At 33.6% G+C, this 10676-nt stretch overlaps 2 protein-coding genes across 2 annotated transcripts; one reads left to right on the forward strand and one right to left on the reverse strand.

Moving 5' to 3' along the window:
- The first annotated feature begins 1435 nt into the window (after nt 1-1435).
- Nucleotides 1436-2359, forward strand: LOC127747483 (zinc finger protein ZAT3-like). Its single transcript, XM_052261432.1, has one exon. It carries the CDS (start codon nt 1436-1438, stop codon nt 2357-2359), a length of 924 nt encoding a protein of 307 aa, XP_052117392.1.
- An 873-nt stretch (nt 2360-3232) lies between these two features.
- Nucleotides 3233-9498, reverse strand: LOC127741478 (actin-related protein 2/3 complex subunit 1A). The gene is made up of 15 exons (XM_052254022.1): nt 9235-9498; nt 8040-8125; nt 7812-7888; nt 7629-7723; nt 7041-7110; nt 6627-6696; nt 6016-6089; nt 5889-5919; nt 5269-5350; nt 4834-4922; nt 4639-4724; nt 4341-4404; nt 3973-4079; nt 3704-3759; nt 3233-3583 (listed from the first exon to the last, which is right to left on the reverse strand). The coding sequence occupies exons 1-15, from the start codon at nt 9302-9304 to the stop codon at nt 3516-3518; spliced, it is 1125 nt and encodes a 374-aa protein (XP_052109982.1). The 5' UTR covers nt 9305-9498; the 3' UTR covers nt 3233-3515.
- Nucleotides 9499-10676: the final 1178 nt, after the last annotated feature.

Genomic DNA, 10676 nt, shown 5'->3' on the forward strand with positions numbered 1-10676 from the left:
GAGGTGAGACAATTCAGCTAAATCCAAGTGCACTTGTGCATGATGGAGCCATAAAACTAAAAGCTCGCCAAGAAGGAACACTTGGACATATATAAATACTCATAAGCGGAGCTAGATAAAATATTAAAGAATGACCAAAAATATTTATACAATAAATTAAGATTAAAATAAAATTTTAAAAATAGACTAAATTAAAATTTACATATAATTTATACGTAAAAAAAATAAAATTAAGGTGATTATTGCTTTCCTTTCTTATTACCTGGCTCCGTCCCTGTAAGCACTGCCGGTGTCTTTTCAAAGAAGACAGAGAATTTCTGATGAAGAATCTTAATTGCTATTTCACCATTGTACTGAGTATCAAATTGCTACAATGTTGTTGTTGCTGCCGCCATCAGTGTCACCAAATTATAGCTTTCCATCAAAAAAGGCATCCAAAAAAATTCAATTATTCTATCTAACTCCTCACCATATGCAACCCCTAAATCTTTAACAATGATCATAACATGGCTATACAAATGATTTAATTATAGTAGCTTAAAACTCTTAGACAATCAATATATAATAATTAAAGCCAGAAATTATATATAATTGAGTGATTGATTATAATTAAAAAAAAGTTGAAAATTCACATACAATTATTTTTATATAAAATTAATAATTAAAAATATTTAGATGATGATTTAGCCAAATTTATAAATTCAACTAATAATTCTTAAATATCAATTTCAAATATAAGTTTTCACCTTTCAAATGGTATAATCATTACATGAGTTTTGTTTTGATGATATATATATAATAGTTATCTAAATGAAATTCATGTCTTTAGATAAATTTTTAAACAATAAATTTGAATATTCGTTACTTTTAAAAATGATAATATTGCAATACATGATTAAATTTTTATATTAAATTATTTTATATTGTAACTAAATTCTGATTATAACATTACCGTTAAAATAACATCTCATGATCAATTATCAATTTTATCTAAATTTCTTTTGAAATAATAAAAAACTTATAGTGGTATTTTTTTTCTAAAATCAAGAATCTAATTTTAATGTATTATTAAAATAATTTTACAGGTACATCTAATTACATAATATAAAAGTAATTATTTTTTTACATTAATAATATGAATGATTATGTCAAAAAGACAAATGTAATTGTACTAAAATATTTTACACACGTGCATCGAAAAAAGGAGACGAAATAATGAAACTAGGAAGAAACTGCCAATTCAAAGTGTGAGAGAGGTATAGTAACTGCCAGTAACCGCCAGGGACGAGTGGGTTTGTATTCAACACATGCCTTTTGCATTGTCGATACTTGAAAATTCAAAGGTGGTGCTTTCCTGCTACTGCATATATATATACATACCCACAATAACAAAGGCAATATAACTGCAACAACTGCTATTTGCGAATCCCAGGCAATGAACGACATTAACAACTACTCCTCCTTCGCAGCCGATTCAGGTTCTCTGGACTCAAATCATTCATGCTTGATGGTTGCGGTTGGAAGTGTCGGTGTTGAGTTTGCACCTTCGTCGTCTTCATCATCATCATCATCTCTTACTCGGTGCCGTAAACCTAGAAAGAAGAGCGCTAAACTGATAAGCATAATGGAAGAAGAAGGAGTGGAAGGTAACAAGAAGCGAGACTCGGAGGAGGCGCCAAAGATCACGCGTCCATGCACTCAGTGCGGCAAGAAATTCTGGTCATGGAAGGCTCTCTATGGCCACATGCGGTGCCACCCTGAGCGGCCGTGGCGAGGCATAAATCCTCCTCGGAACCTCATCCCACCACCACTAGTACACGAAGACACGAGCGGCGTCACCCTGGAGGATCACGAGGTTGCCACGTGTCTCCTGCTGCTAGCGAACAGTGGGAGGGAGACGGTTAAAAATGATGAGCCTAATGAAGTGAAGATAGTGGAATGTGGAGATTCTTATCATTACAAAGAATTTGAGTGCTCCAGTTGCAAGAGAGTGTTTGGATCTCATCAAGCACTGGGAGGGCACAGAGCAAGTCACAAGAACGTCAAGGGATGCTTTGCCATTACTCGGACCACCACCGAGGATCATCTACTAAACATTAACCTCCTCGCGGATGCTGACCACGGCGACGGCGACGGCATCGCCAGCCACCAGTGTAGCATATGCCTCAGGGTGTTCCCCAGTGGCCAGGCTCTTGGTGGACACAAGAGGTGTCATTGGGAGAAAGCTGAGATTGATGAGACTGATGGGTCAACGTCAACACTACTCCCTGTTGACCTCAATTTGCCTGCTCCTATTGATCAACACTACTACCATTGCTCTTCTTCAACACTCACTCTGGATTTGAGGTTGGGTCTTTAATTTTAGCCTACCCTGCCTCATTTCCTATTCTTAATTATTTTAATTTCCTATTTTTCAGCTGTGTGTATCTTAGGGTTATCTATCTTTTATACTTAGCTAATTGACTTTGGAAAAAAAAATACTTAGCTAATTGACCTTATTAATTCATAGTCACATACACAATTGATGTAGTGCTAACCGGTGCGCTGCTTAATGTTGCTCACTATATATGTATCCATTCCTTAATTCTCTTTTATTATTACAATACTGATCAAGTTTCAATATTGATTTCTTCTTCTTATTTTACCTTTTATCTGCATTATTCTTACACTTTGTAAAACACGTGTATTAACATTCGAACTGAACTACAATTATCACTGATTGATTATAATTCAGAATGTTATGTCTATAAATTCACATAATTATTTTCTACATTTAGATCACAAATGAACCCATGTTGTAGCTGGAATTTGAAAATTACTCTTACCTTATGCGCGAGTACACGAGTCCGAAGTTATCTTAATAGAAAATAAATAATAACTATTTTTTTTTATGTCAATGATAACTTTATTTTAAGAGAAATAAATAGACGATGAACATTTATAAAAGAAATAGCAGTTTTCTAATTTTCACTTTAAATGTAATAATGTATGTTGTTAGAAAAATATATTAATTCCGATATGGTATTTTAGTGAACAAAACTGAAAAATATATATTGTAAGTCACTTATGAGTTATCAAGGAATATCTCCACATTCATCATTAACAAAGTTGAGTATCACACACAAAATTTATACCAATAAAAGTCTTTTATCTTGTCATCATATTTATAGAAATGTTTAAGCTTTTCTTAATCACTTTTATATACATTTTTCGTAATCTTCTTTTCATGATATAATTTTAAAATTTTATTCATTTCTTATCAATAATTTTTAATACAAAAAAATACACAAAATAATACACATAACATTCTTCCTTTTCCCAACCCTTCATCTTTCTTGTTATCTAAGGTCTTGGCAGAGTTCACTCACAAAGATCTACATGCGTATATTAGCTATGATAATGCTATATATTCTTTTATTGAAATAAAATTACAATTCTACATTGTATGTATATAATAATGCTGCACGCGACAATTACCTAATATATTTTGGCACCAAATCTGGACAAGTTACTAATTATACTAAAAGTTCCAAAAGATCTTGCTCAGTTTCCAAATCCCACATGACTATTTTTCCATCCAATCCTGCAGTTTTGAGGAACAAGCTTTAGGGCTTTAGCTAATGTAGCTGAATCAAAACTGGCAAATGGAATTATAAAAGGAGTGAAGAAAAGAAATTCAGAAGACCATCCACATTGCACAAACCTGATGTGCTGAATCGCCTTATCTGTGTCCCTTGCCTGCTAAGAGGGATGATAGAACTACAAGCCCAGAAAGCCGACAGTTAATCAACGAACTTAATACAGTTTATAAATACATGAGATGCGTGAATCTAACTGTTAGTTAAATTGTATTATGGTTAACGAGTAGCAGCAAGTCCACAACATAAAATTTTAACAAGAGTCTCGTGAAGAAAATAATATTGTATAACCAACCAAACGAAAGTAAGAGAAGGTCGCGAAGGAGATGTATACTTTATACAGTTTTCGTGTACAACTCCACGTGTTCTTGAAGTTTCGACGGCATCATTGCTCACTCCAAGCTTGGCTTGGCCATAAAACTTCCCAAATGCTTCAGAAAACTGATTAAGCAGACAGAAATAGATAAAAGGGAGAGACAAACCTCGTGTTAACAACATAAAAAGGACAATGACATGCATACAAAAAAATAAAATAGCAACAAAGAAATGCCATACACCAATCTATCTAAAACTTGATTTAGCATTCATATATGGCTCCAAAAAGGCGGTATGATACCCAAGGGATTCAGTCAATAATAAAAAACAAAATATGTCAGTTTCTCACGACTATATTGGACAATCCTTTTTAAGAAACTTAGTTACCTGTGAGCCATATCTTGATCCAGATGATACTGCTTTCCGTTCTCCAAGATACCTGATAAAACTCCTATAGAAAAGTGATAATAAGTTAATAACCAAAATATAAGTTAAAAAAATAGAAAATAAAAAAAGACGAATCAACACACAGCAACATCTCCCACTCACAGCATGATTGATATACGAAAAACCCCACTAATGTCTAATTCTAGTAAGATTTCACACAAGTTGACATAGCCTCAATGACTTGGCCTAATCAAATTGGACACTAATCTTATAAACCCGTATTTGAGCATTCACATACCAAATTCCTCTTTCATCTGCAGCAAAGACCATTGGGATGCAATCATATCCTACGCCTATCACCATTTTCTCAGAAACAAATAACACCTGAAAACATATCATACAAGGATCCACCAGTTCAAGAAAATATCAGCAAATTATTGGTGAAAATCTTGAAAAATTGAAAATGCTTTAGAAAGAATGGATGCTGACCCACATCACGGAGAGGCAAATCACGGAACACAACATTTTGAGCCAAAGGAGAAGGACCGACATCATCAACAAAATATATCACAGAATTATGGCCTGCAAAATAGCAACAAATACAGTAAGGTCACAAAAGATTATAACAGAGATATATGAATAAAATTGCATGGCTTTGATAGAAGTTTGGCCCCAATAATTATTTTTGAGAAAATTCAGATAAGGCAAGATAAACTAATCAAATTTGTGCACCATGAAAACTTGACAACACAAGTATATGCTTCTCAATCTTCTTTGTTAAAGCATGAAGAAAATGACTAAACCTAAGTGAAACTCGAAATGAACAACCTTAACTTTGGAAAAACAAAAACCAAAACTAAAAGATAAAAACTGGCAACAACAGTTCTGGTTAGCCAGTATATCAAGCCAGAGAGTAGAATCTTCTCACCCACGTAAGCTAAAGTATTTCCACTTGGTGACCACTTGACTCCAAACGTCCAAGATGATGACAAATCAAGCTGAACAATTAACTGTTACACAAGATATATAGTATAAGCGGAGGCCACACTAATGCAACATATCTGTCCATTTCCTTCACCTATTTTCTTGTTCTTTTTATGACTTATACAATGGAAGAAAAATTGTATTAACAAGAAAAATATGTAGGAAACCAAAACTCAATTGATCTTATAACTTCAGAAGAATTCAATCATTTGATCAAATCAAAATGCTCAGAAGTACTCAATAGGATATCCACAGGATATGAACTATCATGAACTTCACAAGAAATTCATGTACTGCAGCATGCATACGAAATTAAAATAATTTAATGTCACAGCTATTCACTAAGTTCACAAGTGCTATATTCAGCTTCCTATTTGTGCGAATAAGGATCATCAACTATCTACATCATAATAATACCTAAGCAATGAACCTAATATGTCAATACCATAGTTGGCACTAAATCTGAGAACCTCATCAACAATAAAAGAAAGGACAGATATCTTGACTTTGGGGAGGAGGCTTATCAACAATTCACATGAGGAATAAGAGTTAAATATTGAATACCTCTCCAAACCTTGACTCTTTTTTTGGATCCCTGTGCCAATTCATCATGTAAACATGAGTAGTATAACATAAGCATGAAAAAAAAATATAGGAATGTTAACCATAATCAGAGTTTCTGTTATCATACCTTGCATCTACACCTTTTATAAAGGTGGAAAATATTCGGCATTTTCCATCTGTGGATGTTGATGCAACCAGAATCTGCAGCAAAATATAAAATAAAATAAAATAAGATGCGGCTTAAACAGGTTTCTAAACGAGACAGTAAACAATGATCTAACATTGGATTGTTAAACTAACGTGCTAACAGTGTTGCATATAACATAACTAGGCTAATGATAGTCTAATAATTTTACCCTTGAGTTTTCAAGTTACTCTTTTGTCACATATAAAGTTCAAAGTACTTCATTTTGACCAACCCGACTGAATAATATGGTTTATATCATCCTCTATTTGGATGAAACAATAAATTAAATAAAATTTTAAAAACTAAATACAGAATAAATTAAGTTTATATGTTTGAAATATTGAGGATTAATAATAATAATCTGTGAGTAACAAGTAGTTTTCTTGTCTATTAGCCATTAACATAATTTATTAATCACTAGAAAGAATTTCCAGAATGGCAAGGAAGTGCATCCACAAGCTTATCAAGCCTACAAGGAAGCGTTCTAGCTTCTATTTATTGTAAAATTACAAGAAAGTCTCAACACATATGAATAAGAAAGTTAGACTAACATTATCAGGATGCCAAGAGACACTTGTCACTGAAGAATCATGTCTTTTCCTGATTAGTTTGCTGACCCACCTGCAGAAAAAAGAGAGGAAACAAATCAACAAAATAAAGAATAAGAACAGAAAACAGCATGCAGCATCTAATAATTAAATAAGGTAGACATGTTTAGAATTTGCAGAAAACAGAAAACAGCATGCAGCATTTTGATATTCTTTTAACCTCGTAAAACATACAAGTTTAGAATTTGCAGAAAAGCTATTTTCAATGTCAGATTCTACTTCTAGCAGCTGTTGCACTTATATAAGATAGGAAAAGTCATAAGTATGCCCAAAAGAAAAAATGGAAAAACATAATCATTACATTGCCAGGATGAAATAAGCATGGAAAAATAAAACATGAAAGAAGCAAGGACAAACCAGTTGTTTTCCTGCTCATAGTAGCATATACAAACAGTTTTGGCTCCACTTCCCACTGCGAACTTGTTTTCTGCTAGCACAGAACTTATACATACATTAAAAACAAATGAACCAGAAAAACAAAAACTATGGAATAATTCTGGAAGACAAGAAGAAATGTTATATAGGAGGAGTGATCACTTGTTAAAGAAGGGGAAAATGACCTCGTAGAGGACCAAACCTCTGACATTAACATCACGCCATAGTCTTGGCTCTTAAAATAAAATAGGACCAGAAAAAACATGACCAGGATTTAACTATCGTTAGTTTATGGCAACAAATTAGTCATTGTAAAATCTTGCAACAAATCTAATAAGTGCAAACAACTAGTCAACCTGTTCAGAATGTAGGCAATGAAATAGAGAGATCTGAGTCCTACACAAAATGCAAAAAGCAACAACACCTATATTTGATTTAGATTTCAGATGACTTAGCCACCACAAACATGATTAATTCTAGGCATAAATTAAAACTTTCTGAATAATTCTTTCCTCTCAGTAAAGTTCATGACTTGAGAGAGTTACTAGGACATGGCAGCATCCTTCATACCTTTCGGACTCCACTGAACACAGAGAGCAGCCCGGTTTAGCCTAAGGATAACAAGTGTGGGCACCCATTCTGATCTCTCAAGGTTCCAGACATATCTACAGAGAACAAAGGGTTTGCATTTAATTCGTTGCAATGCAAGTGAAAACAGGAAATTGACAACTATTATGTCCGAGAGACACTCACGAATTCCGATCATGGGAGGCAGTAACTATTTTATTTGATCTCGCGCCCCAGTCTATCCCAGATATTATCTGGTCATGCTGTAAAAAAAAGCAACAAGTTCCTCAGAAACTATTTATAAAGTCCCTAGCCAACTAGGTCTCACCTAACTATGCTGACATACAGAAGGAGAGTATAAAATCAGTACCAAAATCATTTCAATTAAGCAGAGAAAGAATATTAGCAGGGTACCTTTTGGAGAACATGCACCTTTTCCCATTTGTCTTCAACCAATCTATAGATGTGAACTTCACTGTTGTTTGGACATAATGCAACCACTACAAAAGTATATTAATATATTATTATATATTAAGAATTCATGAAGCAGCAAATTATGACCAAGATATGTATGACTGGAAGCAATGGCAGGGAAGGGTAAGGGATGGGCTATCATAAAGGCCTTTCTGTATTAGCCTTGTGTTGCCACAAAACTGGTGTTTGATAACAGAAAATACTGTTGATTTTAGTGGAGGGGAAGGTAAAGTGCATTTGCCATGGTTATGTTGGGAAAAATATTTTTCCAAAACATAATCTAGCCATGAGTGTCTACAATAATGACAGTAAAAAAAACTTAAGGGCTACCATGTTGTTATCCAAAACTCCAAGTAACACAGATTAGGATGATCTCAAACATCTAAACAACATGAAGGAAACTTGAACTTTCTTATTTTTCCTCCTCCTCCAAATATCTTCATATATCAAAGCAACATATTTCACTCCGCACACTACATGTATCCATTATTTACCCACGCATTGCCCTAGGTCTAGAGCTTCCAGTTTTAGTACCATTTTTTAAAACCTATGGGGCTCAATTCTATACATCCTAGATTCCTTCTACAATAGTTCGACTCATTTCCATTATATATATATATAAAACACTATTCTCTAAAATTAGAAAGCACACTAAGTTGTTCAAAATTCAAATAAGCCGGCAAACATAATCTTGTTCAAACAGAAATGTGATGTCAACATGAAAAAAAAAAGCTACTTAACAATCATTCTCCACGAATAATCACTAACTCTTTAAACATTTTTTCCCAAGCTTTAAGGATCTAATCGCTACAAAAACAAAACGATTTGATAGCTGAAACATGAGATATTATCATCTCCGCCACCAAACACGATGATACTTCATTGGATTACAGCGGAAACGAAGAACAAAATCAAATATCAGATCGAGTCAGAATCCATTTACAAAACTATAAAACTCCGCCAATCCAAGACCTAGAAACAAATTAACAAACTACCTTATATTTTCCGTGGAATAAATTTTCGTTGAACACGAAAAAAACACACACAGAAGCTCTAAATCGCGTTAATTCCGATCGTGAACAAAAAAAAAGAGAGAAAAGAGAAACAGAGCATAGAGATAGACAGAGAGAGTTACTGGATCGATCGGCGCTCCAAGCGTGGCAAGTGATGCATTGTGCTAGTTGGTGAACCGCGGTAACCGCCATTTTCTGTGCTGAGCTGAAGAGAGGGAGAGAGAATTGAGATCTGAAATTGAGAAGAAAGGAGAGATTGGTTGAGATGCTATGCTACAGAGAAAACACTGAAGTGCTTCTTGGCGTGCGAACGAAGATGAAAGTGACACACCGAAAGGGTTTGTTTGGCACTGTTTTTGTCGTCAATTCATCATCATTATCATTTTCTATATTTTTGTCTATTCCACTGAAAATATGGACTGTGTCTCTTTGTTTCTTATAAAACTTCCACAGTTAATAATTTTTATTTATATTTACAGTACTTTTTTCCCGCAAGAAAAATTTAGTTTGGGGATCGTTGCGGCTAATTTTTTGGTAATAGATTTCTATTAAGTGTTATGTGTTGTGAGAAGTTTAAAAGGACGTGGATGTATGAAAAATGAAGCTCTCTAAGGCAAAATAATAATAAATGGAGCTTTAAATATTTGACCTTATGTATTTATGAAAGGAGGTTAAGCCTCCGTTAATTTTAACAACAATTGAATATTATTCTCTCTTCCTTTATAAATATAGCAATAATAAAAACAAATGCTATTTTTTCTCTATTTACTTTTTATGCTCCTTTCTATCTTTGTATATATATATACATTACAACATATAATAATATTATTATTATTATTATATATATATATATTATTGAGCTAATTATTTTAATACTAGAGTCTTCTATTTATACATCTTTATTTTATATATCTTTTATTTTACAACACGTTATCAGCACAAGACTCTAATCAAATTTTTAAGAAGACTCAGGTAACAATTTTTCATTATGTCGAAACTCTCTCGTCTTGAATTCAATGCTCTTGATATATCTGGAAACAATTATTTATCATGGATACTAGATGTTAAAATCCATCTTGATTCAATGGATCTTGGAGATACCATTAAGGCTGGCATCCCAGAAGGATAAAGCTAAAGCCATGATTTTTCTTCGTCGTCATCTTGACGAAGGATTAAAAAATGAATATCTTACATTAAAAGATCCTGTAGATCTTTGGAAAGACCTTGAAGAAATGTATAATCATCAGAAAACGGTAATACTTCCTCAAGCCCGATATGAATAGACGCATTTGCGTTTACAAGATTTTAAATCTGTAAATGAATATAATTCTGCAATGTTTCGAATCACCTCACGAATGAAATTGTGTGGAAAAAAAATAACTGATCATGATATGTTGGAGAAAACTTTCTCAACCTTCCATGCCTCGAATGTGCTCTTGCAGCAGCAGTATCGAGAGAAAGGGTTTAAAAAATATTCTGAGTTAATTTCTTGCCTTCTTGTTACTGAACGCAACAATGAGTTGTTATTGAAAAATCATGAAGCGCGCCAAGCTGGCGCTGCCCC

This window comes from Arachis duranensis, chromosome 1, assembly GCF_000817695.3.
Source record: "Arachis duranensis cultivar V14167 chromosome 1, aradu.V14167.gnm2.J7QH, whole genome shotgun sequence".
Classification (NCBI taxonomy): Eukaryota; Viridiplantae; Streptophyta; class Magnoliopsida; order Fabales; family Fabaceae; genus Arachis; species Arachis duranensis.

Coding starts and splice junctions, on each gene's coding strand:
- LOC127747483 (XM_052261432.1), top strand. CDS start 1,436: ATGAACGACATTAACAACTACTCCTCCTTCGCAGCCGATTCAGGTTCT.
- LOC127741478 (XM_052254022.1), bottom strand. CDS start 9,304: ATGGCGGTTACCGCGGTTCACCAACTAGCACAATGCATCACTTGCCAC. Junction 7,889..8,039: donor AGGTGCATGTTCTCCAAAAG/GTACCCTGCTAA, acceptor TTTTTTTTACAG/CATGACCAGATAATATCTGG. Junction 4,725..4,833: donor GTGATTTGCCTCTCCGTGAT/GTGGGTCAGCAT, acceptor ATATGTTTTCAG/GTGTTATTTGTTTCTGAGAA.